At 33.0% G+C, this 22,004-nt stretch overlaps 1 protein-coding gene across 5 annotated transcripts in view; it reads right to left on the minus strand.

Annotated features, from left to right (window-relative positions):
* The window catches only part of Ufd4 (ubiquitin fusion-degradation 4-like), a 165,112-nt gene that overhangs the window by 33,444 nt on the left and 109,664 nt on the right, over positions 1-22,004 (minus strand). For 4 of the 5 annotated variants that reach the window (XR_011951199.1, XM_072534601.1, XM_072534597.1 and 1 more), the window contains 3 exons: positions 19,438-20,457; positions 15,657-16,331; positions 14,648-14,888 (listed from right to left, as the gene is read on the minus strand). Coding sequence is in view for 4 of the 5 variants with exons in the window: in XM_072534601.1 (XP_072390702.1) it covers positions 14,648-14,888; positions 15,657-16,331; positions 19,438-20,457 (1,936 nt within the window). In the remaining variant the exon portion in view is untranslated. The remainder of the gene's footprint in view (positions 1-14,647; positions 14,889-15,656; positions 16,332-19,437; positions 20,458-22,004) is intronic. The other variant, XM_072534600.1, reaches the window with a different exon arrangement.

Raw genomic sequence — 22,004 nt, forward strand, 5'->3', positions numbered from 1 at the left:
TTTTCTTTGATCGTATTTATTAATTTTCTCGATTGAACGGTAACGTAGAAAAACTATAAAAATATATCCCTTTCTTTCTAACTCCTTTTGTATACGTACAACTACTTTAAAGATTTTTCAAATATAAAAACCATCTTAGTCAAAAAAAATAAAAGCAATATTTTTTAATTATGTTTTAACAGAACGAAAAATTTTTAATATTAAAAAAAAAATTTCGTTCATTTTAATTAATTCGGTAGTACTAATATAGAATACCAAATAACGAGTAAACTATAATAGGTATGTAAATATAAAACCCAAGACCAATTTCAAGAAATTCCTATATAATTTTAAAATGTTCATTTCCAAGATCCATTTATAGCATGGTTAGAACTAATTAAAAATGTATAATTTAATATTATCTTGAATTTAATGGTTAGTTAGGTATTAGGAATAGAAATAGGTACCTATGGGCGATAATTGAGAGATTTATTAATAAAGCTAAACTTTTGGGAACTCCACTACGTATGACCTTTTTAGAAGATTTGGTTACAAAAGAATTTACACTATTTTTATAGTCATTAATTTATATATATATATATATATATATATATATATATATATATATATATATATATATATATATATATATATAAATAAAAGTATCTTAACTTATTTGAAGAAATTGATGGATGTATTAGTACTTTTCAAAAGTTGTAACTGCAAAGTTAAAATTTGGCCAAATTACCGAAATAAAAGAAAAATGTTGAAAGTATATAATTTTATGAAGATATACTGAAAAGATTCAAATCTTACTTAAAAGTGTAAGATAATATTTTTCTTTGTTTTATAGTTTATTAAAATTTATTAACCTTTACATACCAATAAAACAAACGGCATATTCAAAAAAACTATAACAAAGATTTACCTTAACGCACTCACTAACAATTATTACCAAGCAGCCACAAATAAAATAAAGATATTTTAAGTAAACAAAAAAAATAAGAACAGTTATCACCGTCAACGCGTTAATTATTTCTACAAAACCAATTATTATTCGAAGTAAAATATCATTTAGCTTACCTTTAATAAAAAATTCACTAAATCACTAGGTTTGTTACTTTACCACAAAATACTAATTTGAACTCATACCAAATATCGACTATTGTTTTATATATAGGTTAAGAATACAACTTGTTATGACAAGAAAACTGGGGGTGAATGTATTCAAACGCATGTGCTCCTCAAAATGCGGGATACAAAAGTATTAGTATCCATGCCATTGACCTCCTCCTCATTTTGCCCATACACTACTTTTGCATCTCGCATTTTAAGGAGCAGGTGCGTTTTAATACATTCACCCCACTTTTCTTGTCATAACAAGTTGTATTCTTAACCTATATATAAAATAATAGTCGATATTTGGTATGAGTTCAAATTAGTATTTTGTGGTAAAGTAACAAACCTAGTGATTTAGTGAATTTTTTATTAAAGGTAAGCTAAATGATATTTTACTTCGAATAATAATTGGTTTTGTAGAAATAATTAACGCGTTGACGGTGATAACTGTTCTTATTTTTTTTGTTTACTTAAAATATCTTTATTTTATTTGTGGCTGCTTGGTAATAATTGTTAGTGAGTGCGTTAAGGTAAATCTTTGTTATAGTTTTTTTGAATATGCCGTTTGTTTTATTGGTATGTAAAGGTTAATAAATTTTAATAAACTATAAAACAAAGAAAAATATTATCTTACACTTTTAAGTAAGATTTGAATCTTTTCAGTATATCTTCATAAAATTATATACTTTCAACATTTTTCTTTTATTTCGGTAATTTGGCCAAATTTTAACTTTGCAGTTACAACTTTTGAAAAGTACTAATACATCCATCAATTTCTTCAAATAAGTTAAGATACTTTTATTTATATATATATATATATATATATATATATATATATATATATATATATATATATATATATAAATTAATGACTATAAAAATAGTGTAAATTCTTTTGTAACCAAATCTTCTAAAAGGTCATACGTAGTGGAGTTCCCAAAAGTTTAGCTTTATTAATAAATCTCTCAATTATCGCCCATAGGTACCTATTTCTATTCCTAATACCTAACTAACCATTAAATTCAAGATAATATTAAATTATACATTTTTAATTAGTTCTAACCATGCTATAAATGGATCTTGGAAATGAACATTTTAAAATTATATAGGAATTTCTTGAAATTGGTCTTGGGTTTTATATTTACATACCTATTATAGTTTACTCGTTATTTGGTATTCTATATTAGTACTACCGAATTAATTAAAATGAACGAAATTTTTTTTTTAATATTAAAAATTTTTCGTTCTGTTAAAACATAATTAAAAAAATATTGCTTTTATTTTTTTTGACTAAGATGGTTTTTATATTTGAAAAATCTTTAAGTAGTTGTACGTATACAAAAGGAGTTAGAAAGAAAGGGATATATTTTTATAGTTTTTCTACGTTACCGTTCAATCGAGAAAATTAATAAATACGATCAAAGAAAAAAAGCTGTCTTAACCCTTTCGAAATTGCATAATAGGGTTGTTAGGGCCATGCATGTCACAAAATAATAAGTTATTCAGAGACAGTTAAATATATTTAGTTTAACTGTATTAAAACGTGATTTTTATAAATATTCGTAATTAAATTAGGCGTTTATGCTACTTAACTGTTTTACCTCAGAGATGAGAAAATCTTGTCACAGGTATTACAAAGTGTATATATTTGATTTATAGGCCATTTACTTTTTACCTTATAGTGATTTCTTTACAAATGTGTCAAATTGATGAAGGCAGGTTACACAAATAAGATTTAATTTAAAAATTCAAACTGTTGATTAATTTCTTGTAAATCGGTAAATGTATTTTAATTTTGCTGTATGATATCACACATGAAAATTTGCTTGTTTTGTAGGTTTAAAAAATATATTTTATTGTATATGTGGTTACTTAACAGTTATTAGGGAGTTCATAAGGTAAATCGTTATAGTTTTTAAAATATATGCAGTTTTTTATTGGTATGTATAGATAAACAAATTTAAAAATAGAAAATATTAGTGAAAAATCTTAACATTTTTCAAGTAAGCTACGAATCTTTTAAATATATCTTCAAGAAATACTATACTTTTATTAATTTTTCTTTTATTTCGGAAAAGTTTGACAATTTTTTTACTGTGCTTTTACAACTTTGTTATACATGTTAATAAACGTTTTTGTCCTTTATATCTATTGAAATATACACTACTAACCGCAAAATATTAAATGCGAAAATTCTTGTGTAAATATATATTTTAAAGGGTTATCGAAAGTGTCCATTTATAAATTTTCTCGAGATGTGTTACTTGTGTAAATAATTGTTCCCAATAAATAAATTCTAAGTAGAAAAGATACCAAATTAAAACTTCCGAATTAATTCTAACAATCACTATAAATAAACTTTTTGGGAAAGCTCTTTTCCTTCTTACATGCACCTTCTCTTAAATTTTTAAATTGTTTATAAATACAAACCGCCCCGTAATTTTACCATAAATTTCATACTGGACCAAGTTTTGTCGTATTGATACTGCTATTTCTTAAATGCCTTATAACTAATAGACCAGAATTTAGTGGTAAACGGTATCCATTTACCCCGATTTTGACCTAATGTTATTAGTGCCGGGTTCTGTGTTGATGCTTACATATATTTTACAAAAGGTTACTTTTTAGTATTTTTATTATAAATTGTTAACGAATTATTTAAAATTACATAATTCGGGAAAGTTTGAACTTTGAACCTTTTTCAAAGCTTTTAGCAACATGTTATAAATGGCTTCTTTCTCGGCTCATAATTTTTTTTTGTGATATTTATAGCATATGACATTTATATTAAGTCCATAGTATTTAATATCTTTACAATTTTTTTTTTTGATGTGCTTTTTACTTCATATGCCTTAGGTATATTGCATACTTCACACATGTTTTTAACTTCTGCAGTACATCCTGACAATCTCACGCCGTTCTTCAATCGCACGGTTTAGGCATTGTGGCCGCTACAATAAACGATCAAGTGAGGTATAGTTTTTTTTTTATTAATACAACGCTTATTCCACTACTTTCATGTTTGGTTTTGTGTAGCACTGTTACCCACTTTTAAGGTGTAACCAAATTTATAATTTAAACAGATCTACTCTTTTAGATTGATTCTTACACATTTTTACATAAATCTAAACCTTTTTGGGGCCTTTGGAATTATCGTTCAGTTTTCCGTCCAGCTAGAAGTCTACCTTATACCCTACGTTAAAGTATTTTATTTAGTCTGTTCCAGATATTTTTAGTGTTCAGACGTACTTTGGTGAGTATAATAATTTTTTTTTGAAAAATTTGACTTTTTGATTTTTTTGATTTTACAATAATTTATAAGTTTATTATACGTAAAATGGAAAAGTTTTTAATTGTCAGAGATCAAACCACGAAAATCCGTAAATTTGGTGTCCAGGGACGAACTCTGGAATTTAAAATTAAGGATGTACCGCCAGGTGAGGAACCCGTAAGTTGGATTAAAAAGGCCATCGAGGATATTGTTCGAAAGGGTACTGTAAATATTTTGCCACATGATCAGGTTGGTTTCACTTTTTGCTCCAAGGATTTCGTTAGAGGTCAGGGATGGATGAGGTTAAAACCAGCCTCAGAGGTGACAGTTGACGATATATGGAACCACATAAGTTCCATATATCAGAGCAACAGCACCGGTTTAAACACCGAAACGTTTTGTCTTGGTATTACTACCGTAAAAATGCCTACTGGAAAGGGTAGAGGTCGTAAGTACAATTCATTTAAAGAGGAGTGTTCTAAACGGCGAGGAATTGTTGTTATTAAAAACAACGATAACCTATGTCTTGCATACGCTTTGGTTGTAGCCAAAGCTTACGTTGACAAAGACCCTGAACTTACAAAAATATGTCGCGATAGAGGGAAAATACAACGGGAAAGAGCATTGCAGTTAATAGATAGGTCTGGTGTTGTTATTCCTAGTGAGGGAGCTGGAATTCCTGAGTTGCAACAGTTTCAGGCATATCTAACAGACTATAAGATTGTGGTCTATAGATATGGAACTAAGGGACGTGATGTCATTTATGAGGGGCACACTTACGGACCAAAATTAAACCTTCTCTTTCATAAAGGTCATTTTAATGTGATTCGGTCACTGACCAGTGCGTTTATCAGTACGTATTTCTGTGATAAATGTTATCAACCCTACGACCATAAAGACGGACACAGCTGCGTTGATACGTGCTTTGCATGTCGTCGTTCACCAGCTTGTTCCAAAGAAGCTGTTAAAGTTCCCTGCGATAAATGCGGCCGGGACTTTTATGGTGAGGTATGTTTCAACGTTCACATTAACGACATATGTGACAAAATTAAAAGGTGTAAGCAATGTTACAAAATCTACACTAAAAGTCATATCTGTGGGGAGATCTTCTGTAAAACTTGTGGTAAAAATTACCCATCAGATCATCTTTGTTACATGCAGCCTGATTCTGGTAAACCTCCCTCAAAAGATTTTTTGTTCATTTTTTATGATCTTGAGACTCGTCAGGAAAAAATATTGCTAGATGGTTCACTTCTTCAAGAACCAAATCTCTGTGTATTTAGTCAGCGATGTTACAATTGTCTTCAGGAAGAAAAATTACAGTTTTGTCAAACATGCGGTTTTCGTCTAAATGTTTTAAACGAAAATGTTATTTCTATTTTTATTGAATATGTTTTTCAAATTAGGAAAAAATTTAAGAATGTTGTCGTTTTGGCACATAACGGAGGGGGTTTCGATAATCAGTTCGTGTTGAATTACATCCTCACAAAGACCGATTTAACCCCTGATCTTATCATGCGGGGTACGAAGTTAGTTTCGATGAGTGTTGGGAATGTCCGTTTTCTCGACAGTCTTAATTATTTTCCTATGGCCTTGTCAGCTTTACCAAAAGCTTTTGGTTTAACAGAGTTAAAAAAGGGCTATTTCCCACATTTGTTTAATAAAGGGGAAAATCAATCTTATCTCGGACCTATACCTTCTCTAAAATTCTATGATATCGATAATTTGAAGAAGGATGCACGTGATAAGTTAATAAATTGGCATACTGCTAAAGTTGCTAACGGTTATGTTTTTGATTTTCAGAAAGAGATCGTTGACTATTGTATTTCCGATGTCATGATATTAACACAGGCTTGTCTTACATTTAGGAAACAATTATTGAATACGTCAAATGTCTGTCCTTTTATGGAAGCTACTACCGTAGCCTCGACTTGTAGTAAAGTATTTAGGCGAAATTTTCTACAATCTGACACAATAGGTCTTATTCCTAAAGGTGGTTATCGTTTTAAAGATAATCAGTCAAAAATAGCTCTGCAGTGGCTACTTTGGGAAGAGAAACAGCGTAATATTAAAATACAGCATGCTGCACGAGGATTTGAGGCTGTTATTAATACTTGTAAAGTGGATGGTCTTTACGAAAATATCGTGTTTGAATTTCAGGGTTGTTACTATCATGGTTGTCCCCAATGTTATCCCGAAAACAGATTGGCTCCTCTTCATGACGATCCTTCACACTGCATGGAAAATCGTTATGACAGAACTGCTGCCAAAAATCAATATCTAAAATCTCTGGGATATGAAGTCGTTGAAATCTGGGAGTGTGCCTTCAGAAAAACTATGACGCCTGAGATAAAATCATTTACTGAGGATCACCCCTTAATGAAAACTCAACCTATAAATGCTAGGGATGCTTTGTATGGTGGTCGTACTGGTAACACCGTGGAGTATTATAAGGCTCAAGAAAATGAAAAGATTAAATATGTCGATGTTTGTTCCCTATACCCTTGGGTATGTAAGCGTGGAAAATTTCCTCTAGGTCATCCTAAAATTTTTGTAGGAGATGAATGCCGGCATATAGATTTATCACGAGTATCTGGTTTAATAAAGTGTAAAGTACTTCCTCCCTCAAACCTTTATCATCCTGTTCTACCCGCAAAAATAAACAATAAATGCATGTTTGTTCTTTGTCGTAAATGCAGCGAGGACTTTATGCAAGGAGAATGTCAGCATTCCGACGAACAGAAGTCACTTACAGGAACATGGGTAATTGAAGAAGTTGTAAAAGCTTTGGAAAAGGGTTACAAAATAGTTGAGACCTACGAAATCTGGTCGTACGAAACCCGTGAATTGTCAAAACATCAAAATGGTCTCTTTTCCGACATGATGAATAAATTCATCAAAATCAAGCAGCAAGCTTCAGGATGGCCCCGTGGTTGTGTAACAGCCGAAGAAAAAAACCGATACATCGAACAGTTTCTCCAGATAGAAGACGTTCGGTTAGAGTTTACCGAAATAACGGCGAATCCTGGCCTTAGATCGTTAGCTAAATTAATGCTTAATTCGTTCTGGGGTAAATTTGCACAGCGAGAAAATCTTCCCAAAACTTCTATTGTAAACAATCCTAAAGAATTCTTTGCTATGATGATTAATCCCTCGATCTATGTAAATACTGTGGTTCCTGTAAACGAGGAAACACTGGTTGTTACGTGGGAGTATGTGGAAGAAGCATTTTCAATGTCTTCCACTGTAAACGTCGTTCTGGCCTCATACGTTACGGCTCTAGCCCGCCTCAAACTGTATTCCTATTTAGACATGGTGGGCGAGCGTACTTTGTATTATGATACCGATTCAATTGTGTACATTTCCAGAGACGGTCTGCCTGATCTTCCTACCGGTGACTGTATTGGTGATTTAACTGATGAGCTAAGTGGTGGTCATATTTCGGAGTTCGTTTCTGGAGGCCCCAAAAATTATGCTTATAAATACATACTTCCTAATGGTGACGAAAAATTTTGTTGCAAAGTTAAGGGAATTTCCCTTAATTATTTAAACTCGCAATTAATTAATTTTGATACTATTAAAAAGATGGTACTTGTAAAGTCGGAAGGTATTAAAATCATAAGTAAACAAGTTAGACGAACAACAGAACATCAAGTCATAACACAGGAAATCCATAAAAATTATCGACCACATTCTACAAAAAGAAAATTTTTAGAAGATTTTAGTTCCGTTCCTTTTGGTTATAAGAAAATGAAAATTTAAAAATATGTATAAATTTATTTATAGTGTTAATATTATTGATTATTGTAGTTTTAATACACGGCTTTTTATTATTTAGTTATATGTACATATTTTATATTAGTATTAAATGTGTCTTTTAAGAATTTTTCATAAATTAGTTTTCCGTTCTCTATTATCCAGCGTCTATTTGGTTGTCTGTTTTTCTATCACATATTGTAGTTGGCTTTTAAAATTTTTATAGTAAAACAACGTTACCAGGTATCTGTTATGAGTTACTGATTAATTTAAAGATCTTAAAACGATGTATAGCATATTAGGGTTAAATATCATAAAATTTGTTCATTAAGTTTTAGAAGATGTTAAGACTACCAAAAGATATCCGTTAGCGACTACTGGTGAATTATGAACTGATCTTAATAAATTAAGATCAAGTGTTCCTGTTGCCACCTTTTTCTAATAAAAATGTAACAAAAATATGTCTAGCATCAGATCGTAAAGACGTCTACTGAAACATATTATTCACAAAGATATCTGATATGGACCATTGGCGAATTATGAACCGATCTTATTAAATTAGGATCTAGTGTTCGTGTTGCCATATTTTTCTGATAAAAACGTAACAAAGAGTTGTCTAGCATTAGATCGTAAAAGATGAATACTGAAACATATTATTCACAAAGATATCTGATATGGACCATTGGCGAATTATCAACCGATCTTATTAAATTAGGATCTAGTGTTCGAGTTGTTACGTTTTTATCTGATAAAAATGTAAAAAAGTTGTCTAGCATCAGATCGTAAAAGACGTCTACTGAAACATATTATTCACAAAAGATATCTGATATGGATTACTGGTGAATTATGAACCGATCTTATTAAATTAGGATCTAGTGCTCGTGTTGTCACTTTTTTTAATAAAATGTAACAAAAAAGTTGTCTAGCCTCAAATTGTAAAAAGATGTCTACTAAAACATATTATTCACAAAGATATCTGATATGGACCACTGGCGAATTATGAACCGATCTTATTAAATTAGGATCTAGTGTTCGTGCTGCCACTTTTTTACTGAATTGTAAAAAACAGTTGTCTAGCCTCAGATTGTAAAAAGACGTCTACTAAAACATATTATTCACAAAAGATATCTGATATGGACCACTGGCGAATTATGAACCAATCTTATTAAATTAGGATCTAGTGTTCGTGCTGCCACTTTTTTACTAAATTGTAAAAAAAAGTTGTCTAGCCTCAGATTGTAAAAGACGTCTACTAAAACATATTATTCACAAAGATATCTGATGTGGACCACTGGCAAATTAGGAACCGATCTTATTCAATTAGGATTTAGTGTTCATGTTGCCATCTTTTTAATAAAATGTAACAAAGTTGTCTAGCATTAGATCGTAAAAAACATCTACTGAAACTTAATATTCACAAAGATATGTGATATGGACCATTGGCGAATTATGAACCGATCTTATTAAATTAGGATCTAGTGTTCGTGTTGTCACCTAAAATAATAATAAGAAAATCGATCGACAAATCTTAATGGTCTGCTTTCCTGAGTTAATTTTTAAGTATGTTTTTAATGGCCAGTTACCCAACAGGAGTTTAGTTTTCAGTTTAAGTATCTTCTAATAAAATCAATAAAAATGTTTATTTAAGTGTGTGATGGAAAAAAGACAATCATTTCGCTTTCATACTGACTGTTTGTCCCATACTAACAAAACCTCTTCCGGCGGTCGTGTAACCGTACCGACTAGCGGTGGATGCTGTTAAGAACAAAATTTGTTCGAACCGAATTGGTTACGTTTGCCTTCAATATATGTTTTTTTCATAATATATTCACTCAATTTCATTCCTTCGCTTACCTACCATTTTAATATCATTTTCTGTCAGTAGCACCTTCTCCGTACTGACTGCTGATAAGACTGAATTTTTGTTCAAACTGTCCTTTTAAATTTCTTCTGTATATTATATACTCTGGATTTTTTAAAATAATTAACTTATGATCGTAGATAAAATATAGTATGCAACTCGCAAGAGTTTTGGTCACTATTCTTTAATAATTGATCATATTGATACATTATATCACATTTCAACGTTGAATATTTGGTGGCCCCTTTATAGTATAAACGGATGGTCCACTTTTGCCGCACAGAAACACGCCAGGTACCACATTGTGGGAGTAGTACTGTAAACTTAGGGTGTCTGTCAGACTCGCTTACAAACCGGGCTGTCACTTATTGAGTTGAGTACGTAAAGTGTTCTCTGTATGTTTTAATATGCATCGGGGAATTGTTGTCTGATGGTTATCGAAGAACCGTCTGTGATCATATCCCCACTATCACTGTAACATGAATTGTGTTTTCTCACCTTACCTTGTATATATCAGCATCTAAATATAAAAGTAGACAACGGACGAAAAGAAGAAAATATTGGTTATCTAATTTGGACAGTGGGACACCACTTTGATGATTTGCGACAAGATCTGTGTCTAGCCGTGGACAAAAAAAGAAGACCTATATAAAGCATTGGAGGAAACAATCGTAGACCTATGTATAGCACTGGAGGAAAGAATCGTAGACCTATGTAGAGTACTGGGCGAAAAAATATGTGTCGAGCACTAGACGAAAGAACGAAAGCTTATATGTAACAGTGTATAAAATATTGAGTTCCCCTGTCAAGCAGTGAACGTTCAATTAGTGAATAGAAGAAGGTAACATGAGATGAACAGATTAGCGAAAGAAAAAGAAGAAGAGGAAAGAAAGGAAAAGAAAAAATGATTCGACTTGTCAGTAAGCGTGATGTCACCCGAACACCTGAGCAGGTGCAAACATCAAAGGATGCCGCTTTTTCCCACGGTCGGTAAAATTTTCCCAGCGCCAAGTGCCGCAATATCTACTAATATATGATACTGTTCATAATATTTGTGATAATTCGGAAATTGACATTTCACAGCATCTCAAACGAAAATGCACTAATGTACGAAGTTACAGCTGAGACGGAGAAAGGAGAAAAAACATTTTAAAATTTCTACACAGTTCAATATTTTACAAATATATTAGTGAGTACAGCTTGATTTTTATATTTATTAAGTTAACAGAAACTCCGCTTTTGGCACTAGTGGGTGGATTGAGTTGCTCAAGGTGTCACTGATAGTCTCAAGATCAGTTAAAGGAGGAGAGTTGGGCAATGGACCAGTCATCTGGCATCTCATGCGAATATAAGACCTACAAAAGCCACAGATAGGACAGTCTTACCGTCGACGGCTCAGGCAAAGAAATATGACTCCAACGTCACTGCTAGATGAACTTGGTAAACATAAAATAAAACTATAATATAGTTCTTATAGCTACAATACAAGAAACTAAAAGGCTAGGAAACGAAATAAAAGACCCAAAAGCACACCAAACGAATATATGTCGAAAAAAAAAAAATAGAAATAAAGATTTGGAGTGGTTTTTGTAGTTGATATCATCAAGACAATTTTAGATTTCAAAGCAATGCTTGAGATAAACCAAAACTACATTTTTTAATCTCTTAATTAGCCCTTAGCTCTATAGAAGAACAAGATATAGCAATAAAAGAAGGGTTTTAAAGAGTTTTAGAAGCAGTTAGAAATGACATCTTACGCATCACAAAGAAGTACAATTCTCAAGAATGATCAACACAGATCCACTTCATCAAAACACCAATGAGAAACGGGTAATTATGAGCCAAAAATTTTTTGCTAACCTGAAAATACACAAAGCAACATGTTGCCAACAAACTGAACACTACTTAATAGACCAAGAGACCGCCACAAACATCCTAGATGTAAAAGTCCAAGAGGAGCATGTTGTGGATGTGATCATTTATTGGTACGGATAAAATATAGATGCATAATCTAAAGAACCAAAGATAAGCACAAACAAGCAACAGAACAGCTAGATATTGAAAACTGAGGCAACAAAATGCTAAACAGAACTACGAGACAGCAATAACTCAAACACCGAAAACACAGGGGACATAGACAATGAAGAGCATCGGAAAGCATTAACGGCAATAGTAATAAACATAGTAGCAAAGACCATAGACAAAAAAAAAAAAAAAAAAACTGGATGGTTGGTACAATGAAGAATGTAAGTGGGCCATACAAGACAGAAACGAAGCACATTAGAAATGTATGGGACGAAGAACTAGAAAAAACAACTTTTGAGGAAGCATGAAGGAGGGCGAACTAAATATGCAGAAAAAAAATTCAAAAATGATATGGAAAATGGAACAGAACCTTCAAAGTAACGATCTAAGAGAAGCATATAAAAATCTTCGAAACCTAAGAAAAGGATACAACCCAGATCGAACAAGTTTGTGTAGAAATCAAGAAGAGTCAATTAGTAAAATAGCAGAAGTCAAATTTGTTCGGAAAACCCATTTCCCAGCTCTGTTAGGAACACAAGAAACTGACCATTCTCTGGAAATGCGGCAACGAGGAAACAAGATGAAGAAACACGAACCCCGACCCTTGAAGAGGTCAAACAAGCAATACAGGCGCAAAGACTATAATAATCGCGGAAATTATCAAATGTCACTCCCATACGCAAACCGTGAAAAGATGGGAAGAAGGGCAAGGATGTAGACTTGCCAAATTTAACAACAAGTAACCTTGAAAAGTCAGCCTCAAAGAAGTACTTGGGAATGACCAGGAAAAACCTACGCTTGACAGTTGGTTTTTTAACTGGTCAAGTAAACACCTCCACACACTGGGGCTAGTAGATACACCTCTATGCAGGAAATGTGAACTAGAAGACGAAATTGTAGAGCATGTCCTATGTGAATGTCTGGAGTTATCGTTAATACGAGAGTACGCGTTCTGCGAGTCCTGGCATACACCTGCCCACATAAGAGAGATGTCTCCTGGTGACTTGTCCACTTTTCTAGAAATGGCAGCATGGACAATGAGCTAAGGACAACAGCTACAACCTGGGAGTAGTGATGAGAAGGTCACGAACGATCCGTTCACAAAGGTCGAATCCTTTCGAAGACCCGTGATTGATACAATCACGTTCTGTGACCCTATGGTTCAAATAACCCTATGAAGTATGAATGACGCTGTCTTAGTGTTTACGAAACGAACTGTGTGATAGCGACACGTTGATCGGTCAATTCATGGCGCTCCTAAATTAATTGGAATGGGGAAGCTCCTACTGAAGGTTGATAAGTACCTTGGTGAACCTCTACAGGCTAGAAAGGACAATAAATTGCAATGGTGGGATCAAAGGAGTCATATTTATCCCCATCTATTTGAGTTGGTCAAGAAAAAACTCTGCATTGTTGCTACGTCGGTTCCATCAGAACGATTTTTTTTTAAAATCGGGACGTACTTTGACAGATCAACGAAATAGATTAAGTGGAAATAAAGTTTCACAAATTTTATTTGTAAACGCAAATTTATAATTTTTAATTATTTTTGTTCGACACGAAGTGCTCACATTTCTGTATTTTTTGTCTTTTATTATTTTTTGTTTATAAATTTGTAGGAAATAAAATCCATTTTAATTGTTGCATTATGAATTATTCATAAACATAACAATATCGAATTTGTCCTTAAACTATATTTCATTCTTAAATTTATATTGTTTTGAAGCTATTTTATTGTGGCATTTTAAAGTAATTACTATTTAAATGGGAATAAGCCACAATTTAAGCTTAAAGTACGTTTATTGACGTTTCAATTTCAATTTCCGAAGTGGAAATTGAAACGCCAATAAACGTACTTTAACCTTTAATTGTGGCTTATTCCCATTTAAATAGTAATTACTTTAAATTTATAGTTTTAACAATATCGAATTCTACACATAAACAACAATATAATTAAAGTCGTTCTGATAAACGAATCTCTATGAACCGGTCCTGCATTATCATAAATTGATATACTCTCAGAAAGATTCATAAACATCACAGTATTAAACTCTACACACTTGACCTTTACACAACAAATTTAATTAGTCGTTCATATGAACGGATCATTTTATTGATTGACCTGGAAGACTCGGGTCACCGAAACGAACCAGGTATTCCCATCACTACCTGGGAGGATAATCTATCACTACCGCATCACCGCTATCACTGGGAGGATCACTACCGCAATGGGTCAATTGTGGCCTAAGTGCTGTGGACTTAACTCGCCCTCCCTACTCTACAGATACAGATGCAAAGAAACAAAGCGCCGGGATTCGACTATTTGCCCTTGTAACTGTTCAAATTAGGCGACAGACACCTATCAATACAGATATATACATGCACTCGCAGAAATCCTCGTATAAGGGATACGATAACAATATCAATAGTTATGAAACCAATATGAAGACAAATGCTAAGAAAATGATCAAGAATAGTGTGACCAATATTCATCCAGATGGCAAACGTTTTAACAAGACTTAAATTATAAATACATAAAAATATATAAAAATTATTGAATAAGCCAGCAGAATACATAAAGAAATAAGCAAATAATGATTACTTCTGAACTCAATTAATAAATAATAATTACTTACAAATATGTGGGTTCCCAAATCCTTCTAACTTTTTCTTGTTTAGAATTAAATTCAGTCACTTGCATCAATTCTTGTACTGCTCTAAATATTGTCCAACAACGATCATTCAATTCGATTTCTACATCAGGAATTCCAGGCATATTTGGACCCTTCAGCAACAACTGCAATTTCGGCTGAGGCAGTAGCTCATGATCTGATATTGAGGGCGTTTCATTTTGACCAGGAGCAGGGACTTCTAAATCTGTAAATAATTTTTCATTTATATATCCGTAAGTTATATATCTGAGAAAGTAAATATTTAGAATATACATTAAAAAGGAAAGGGCTATGGTAAATTTAAATTAAAACATTTAATATTTCATATTATAGCATGCCGTTTTGGCGAGAAAAGATCAAAAATATTACATATCTACCATACGACAAAGCTAAATTAGCCACCAAGGACAAGGCGTGGATATTTGATTTCCACTCCGCTGAACGGTGCTGCCAGCTAATTGTTGTTTTTCGCTAACCTATAACCATTTCCATTATGAAAGAACTTTTATATCAAAAATGTATGAACTCATATCTATAATTTGCTTGCACTTTTATGACCAAAGTAAAAAATTTTAAAATGAGTATTTTATATCTAAATGACTTGATCATTTTTTAGATGTTTCTTTCTACAGTATTTGCATTGGCTTCCTTTTGACAAAGTTGCAAAACAGAAAAAAAATATCGAGTATTACTCTATAATGTTCGACATTTTACTTTTTAGTTTTTTCGTCATGTTTCTTGTAATGACAGGACAGGACTATAGTTACAGACAGACATGTTATTATCACTGGCCGCCCCCTCCGTCATTTCCTTCTTTGTGGCCTTCGCGGCTCAAATTAGATGTGTTGTATGGTACACATAAAATAAAAATTGGTAAATAAATAATATTGAATGTGCTATGACTATCTGAAATATAAATTTTGTTCCTTCTGTGTTAAATATATAAATAAATACGTTAATTCAATAATTTTACCTGTAGTCTGATTGACATTGGTCCTTCCTGGTCTGGGATCGAAGGCAGGAATCAAAGCAGAAAACTGTCTCTTTAACACAAATTCATCGTCCCATGATCTTCTCTTCGTAGGTCTAGCTTCAAACGTTTCCTCCTCCATAAATGACAACAAATTTCTCGAAACCATCACTTCTTCATAATCGGCGTCGTCTTCGTTTTCATCGTCATCGTTGTCATCGTCATCTCCCATTTCTTCGTCGTCGTCGAGTTCGGCAAGTAATGTTGGCGCCCTGCAGGATTCCAAAAAGTCTTCTAAAGATACTTGTTCACTATCACTACTGGTTGACGTTAGGCTCATTGTAAGAGCTTGACTCCACCCTTGCACAGCTCCAGCTGTCGTTGATATACCACCAGTAGTGTTACCTGGGTTATTACTGGTAGATAAACTTGGATAGCTCTGAGCAGTACTAAGTAAGCCACTAGGGAAATTGCTCGATAACGCTAGACGGACTAGACTAGACACTGAATTGGGTGCACGTGGAAACAAGGAACTGCTGTTCTGGTTGTTTTGAGCGTTGTTGGCATTCTGAGCATTGTTGGGATTGGTATTGGATGCATTTGAAGATGTTACTGAAGCTAGGGTGCGTCTTCGAGCTAGAGCTGCAAACGTTTCGAGCAGGCCTGAGAAATTCAAGACTAATTTTTAATTAGTGTTGCATGAGAAACCCTATCAATTTAATATAGTCATTTCTAAAATATGGTAAAAAAGAGCATTGATCCAATAACTAAAAAATTATAAAATATTACAATCACAGTAATTAGATGTAGTTTACAAATTTGTGTTTTGTTAACTACAGGCTACAGATTTTTTGTGGAAAAGTGTAAGACTTGATGCCAACGTTGTATAAAAATTGCTTTATTGTCTTATTGTTGACTAAGTATTAAAAACTGTATATATTTTTAATTGAGTGAAAGAAGAGAATAAACAAATGCTTTATTTTGGAAATGAATTCCTGCTCTCAACACTTTTCCTGCCTTTCCCTTCATTAACCAACTCAAACTCACAAACACCGATACTTTTCAATACATTGCTTACTGACAAAATAACAGTTTTGTCATAAGGCCAGGCTCCTCCAAAAAACGTGTTTTTTACTATAAATTTTATTTACAATACAAAAGATATTTGAAAATCAAACTTTTTACAACTACTTGAGAAAATTGAATCTTTTTTTCAAAATAGCAGCTTTGAACATGGCTGTCCAAACTCGTCCAATTTGTTGGTGAGTGTGATTAATGATTTCTTGGAAACGAATCATCCGAAAGCACAAAACAAAATTATTTCATATTCTGTATCGAATTGGCTATGGTCGGCACTACAATGAAATATTTTCACGGAAAAAAACCAAATAGAGGTTTTTGGATTTTTCTACCTCTTCAACTGTTTATAACTTTTTTAAATATACTAAAACAATTTTTAATTGAAAGTGATTAATGGGCAACATCGCACTTAAAGCAACGAAATCATATTCTAGTTTGCAGAGGCGTACCAAAATAAAATTTTAATTAATTATTTAAACACATAAGTAATTACATAAAAATTAAATCTAAGACCGACATAATTATTGAATTATCATGTGTCTTTTGACAGGTATCTTATAGTTGTCTAACAAAAAAGGTAAAATTTTATTGTTATTAGAAAGTACCTAATACAGTACTTAAAAAAACAAATGCAAAATACTTATTTTTTTCATTAGACTAAACAATCTGAAATTTTAACATACGATCTCGTTATTATACTTCATTCTCTAGTTATAGAATTGTAAAAGTAAAATTGTCTGTGTGCTGTAAACTTTATATATGTTTTTTTTTCACTTGATTTTTGAATATGAAATGAAGAGGGCACCAACTATTAAAGAGTTAATAGCTTTGTTAGAAGAAGACTCAGATTGTGAAAATACTGATTCACTTGATGTGGTTTATGTGCCGCCGGAATCAGATGAAGTTTACGATGTAGAAGACATTGATGATAATATTATTTGTGAAGAAGGAATACAATCGGATATTGCAGGTACATATGAAATACAGTGATTGGGAATTCTGATTATGATATTCGGATATTCCTCTGAACCACAGATAAAACTTCCAAAGAAAAAACCAAGCAAAAATAGTAAATATAAGTTTGTTCCAAGTTGGGTAACAACAGATACTCCTTCGTACTCAGTAGTAATTCAATATCAGTCTGATTGATATTTAGACAATATAAAAGTCGACCATGGAGGCAAGTCATATATTGAAGTTTTTTCACTCTTTTTTGATAAACAAGTAATTTAGAGCATCCTATATTTTACAAATATTTATGCATCGCAGAATAACCGTAACGATTTTGAAATGAATGACATAGATATAAAAAAAATTATTAGCATATGTATATTTTCTGGTTATCACACTCTGCTTCAAATTGATATGTATTGGTCGAAGGATGAGGATAAAGAAGTGCACATTATAAGAGAAAGCATGAGCCGACATAGATTTCGTTTAATCAAACATGAAAAGAAGAGAATAGTGAAGAAACCGCTACATTAGTGTCAAACTAGTACATAGACGTCGATCTAAATTTGCTTCAGACAATAGAAAAGAAAAGAGACAATGGTGCAATAATGTCGAATGTGCAAAACTAAAGGTCGTGGCATATTATTGTGCACGTTGCGTTTCCAGCACATATCGTTTAGTTTCCGAAAAATATAATTTAAATGGTTTTAAATATGAATAACGCACACTGTCCGGGACATAGGACAAAATTTGATGTACCCCTATTTTGGGATACGGAGATTCCATATTTGATATTTGCCAGATTTGTCATTTCTCTTATATTATTAGTAACTTTTGTTTTTCAAATTCATCACCCTGTATATTCAGTCATTATTGGAATCTCCTATTCAATACGAGTTCAACCATATGTAACACTTATGATTTTATGTATTCCGGAAAGTCTTAAATACATAAAACAGTGTAAAATATGTAGATTTTAATAAATTTAAATATTTAAATGTAGAATGCTGAGATTTTGACATTTGTTCAATATTTACATTATTAAATAAAACTGACACTAGTTGTGTTTCGAAAAGTTCTGCAAGATAAATTCCTTCTCTAAAATGGCTCTTAACGAAAAAGAACGAATTACTATTCTAATGATGAGAGGGTACAGTGACAGAAAAAGATCTTATTGTGAAGTAGCCAACTTGTTCAATATTTTCTCAAACCGATCTCCTATTCATAAGGCGACGGTACAAAAAACTGTAAACCGATTTGAGGAATCTGGAGAAGTAAAAGATAGATACCGATCAGGTAGACCGAAAAGAGTTATGAATGACAACAAAACTTTAGATATAATGCAAAGTTTTGTTGAAGATCCACATACATCCTCACGCAGGGTTGCACAAGTACATGATGTAGGTCGCTCTTCAGTCCTACGTGTATTACGTAAGAATAAATTTAAACCATACAAAATTAACTTATTGCTGAATAGAAGAATTAGGTGAAGATGACTTCGATCGTAGATTAGAGTTTACTGAGGTAATGATGATTAAATTGAAAATGATGCACCATTCATGCACCACTCTTCGAGTGATCCTTAATTTATATTGGATTAACGATCGTACTCCTTCTCTCTCTCTCTCTCTCTCTCTCTCTCTCTCTCTATATATATATATATATATATATATATATATATATATATATATATATAATAAAATACAAATAAATTATAATAAATTATAATAAACTGTAAAATAATCATAAATACCTGCTGTTGTTGTGGGTTCTATCTGACTATTGGACTCTGTAGTTAAGTTCGGAACACTAACACTCATGGGATTCACGACAATCGTATTATTACTACTGTTTTTAGCATTATTAGTATTTGTCACAGCCTCATCTTTATCACTACTACAATTGCCACCCTTGACAGAATCAGTTTTTCGTCTTAGCGGTTTTTCGTCCTCAGTTTCCGAATTACCCGACACGGAGATACGCACACTCGACAACGGATTTATTTGACTGCTTTGCCCGAGATTTAACGCTGATTGCAGGAGTTCTGCAGACAAAAAGTTATTGGTATTATTTCTGAGCATATCAGCACCTTCGCGGAATTTGTCTAAAGCTTCAACGGCTTCTACAAAACTTTGAGCTGCGGCGGCAGCTTGGGAATTACTAATTTTTGAAGTGCGGTTGGATTTGTTAATATTCAATGTAGAATTGCTGTTTGTCGTTGACTTTTGAGAATCACTCGCTGAAACAGGACCAGCGTCGCATAAAGCCAAACTTTCTACTATTGTCGCCAAATCTGTTGAGTTATTTATGGTAGAGAGATCGTTATGGGGGTCTCGTAACGGGTGTACCACTACGGACAGTTCACTTTCATTCGAAAGAGCTTGAGATTCACTTGTTACAGCTACAAGTGCTTCATTTCGAGCAACCGATAATACACTCTCGGCAATAGTTTCCGCAGCTTGTTTTGCTGCTAAATTATCGGCCGAAGCAGCTTGTTCCGTACTAGCAACTGAAGTTTTAGCATCTGTAGCTTCCGGTAAACTAGGCGTTGAACTACTTTTTCTACTAGTCAGCACGCTCTGTTTATCTTTATCGTTTTTCTGTTTATTGGTGGAACATTGTTTCGATGAAGAAGCCATGGCTGTTTCCACATCGTATCCTGGAGCTAGTTTCAGATCATATTTACCTTCAGCACCCATACGGTACGAATTTGATCCACCATGATCCCAAGTGACATCGATCCACCCACTGTGAAGTTCTCCGGTAACAGTACCTGAATAAAAAACAAAAATTAACCTTTTTGCTAAAATAGGTTATAATTTTATTAAACAAGAGGTATTTTTTTATCAAGCAAACATCGTGCTAGAAAAATCTAAAACATACACAGAATTAGATTATCAGTGCGGATTCAGGCCAAGTCGCTATACTATTGATCAGATATTAACTATAAAACAGATAATAAAAATGCTGTAAGTTTGATCGTGAGCTTCATTAGATGTACATAGATAAAACAGGCATTTGATAGAGTATACAGAGTCAGATTGTGGACAGCGATGCAAGAACTTGACATTCCAAAAAAAGTGGTAAATTTGATATAGATGTGTACGGAAGGGATACGATTTAAGGCAAGGGACAACAATACTCTGAGATATTTGAAATAAACAGTGGATTAAAACGGGGGATGTACTACGGTAGAGAGACATGGACAATAGCAAAGGCAATCGAAGAGAGACTACTTATTTGAGAAAGGAAAATCCTAAGAAAGATCTTTGCGCCAGCGCTTGATGGAGCAATGGTACAGTATAAGATAAGAACTAACAAAGAGCTGGAAATACTATACGCAGACGCCAACATAATAAAAGAAATTAAGTCCAAAAGACTCCAGTGGACAGGACACCTCAGAAGACCTTCTGACGATAGAATAGTAAGAGGTATGGGAAGAAGTCCTAACTGGAGGACCTCGAGATAATATTGCAGGAGACCTTAACGATATGGAAGTAGAGAATTAGATGGAGATTGCACAAAGCAAAAAGGGATCTAGTTGTTCGTCGACCTACGGAAAGCCTACGACAGCGTTCCACTGAAGAAGCTGTGGCAATCAATGGAAAGCACGAATATTAATATAGAATTAATAAAAGCCGTCAAAGTGCTATACAACCAACCAATAACAAAGATAAAAGCAGGGACACAAATAACAACAGGATTTATAACATCAAAAGGATTAAAGCAAGGATGTTGCTTGTCTCCCACTTTATTTAAAATATACATCGAAAGTGCTTTAAAAAGATGGAAACAAAAATGCAGGACAATGGGGATACCGCTCACCAATACTATGGTATATACGCTTAACTTTGCAGACGAACAAGTAATAATGGCTCAAGATTATGACGATTTAAACTATATGGCACGAAAATTAATTGAAGTGTATGATATATGGGGTCTAGAAGTAAATATAAAGAAAACCGAATATCTGTGCATTGGAGCAGAACAAAAAGATCTCATATTAGACGATAACACTACGATAAAGCACTGCTGTGACTACAAATACCTAGGTATCACTATTTCACAAGATGGAACATTAGACAAAGCCATAAGAGAGAGAAATACGTCAGGGAGAAAAGCCATCACAATGTTAAACACCATTTTATGGGACCAATCCATCAACAAAGAAAATAAAAAGAGGATATATGAGACTATAGTAAAAAGTATCACTTTATACAGCTGTGAGGTATGGCCACTGAAAGAAAGAACACTGTCAACGCTGAAAGCGACGGAAATGGATTTTTTTAGAAGAGCCGCAGGAAGATCTAGAAGAGAAAG

Source organism: Diabrotica undecimpunctata, chromosome 6, assembly GCF_040954645.1.
Source record: "Diabrotica undecimpunctata isolate CICGRU chromosome 6, icDiaUnde3, whole genome shotgun sequence".
Taxonomy (NCBI): Eukaryota; Metazoa; Arthropoda; class Insecta; order Coleoptera; family Chrysomelidae; genus Diabrotica; species Diabrotica undecimpunctata.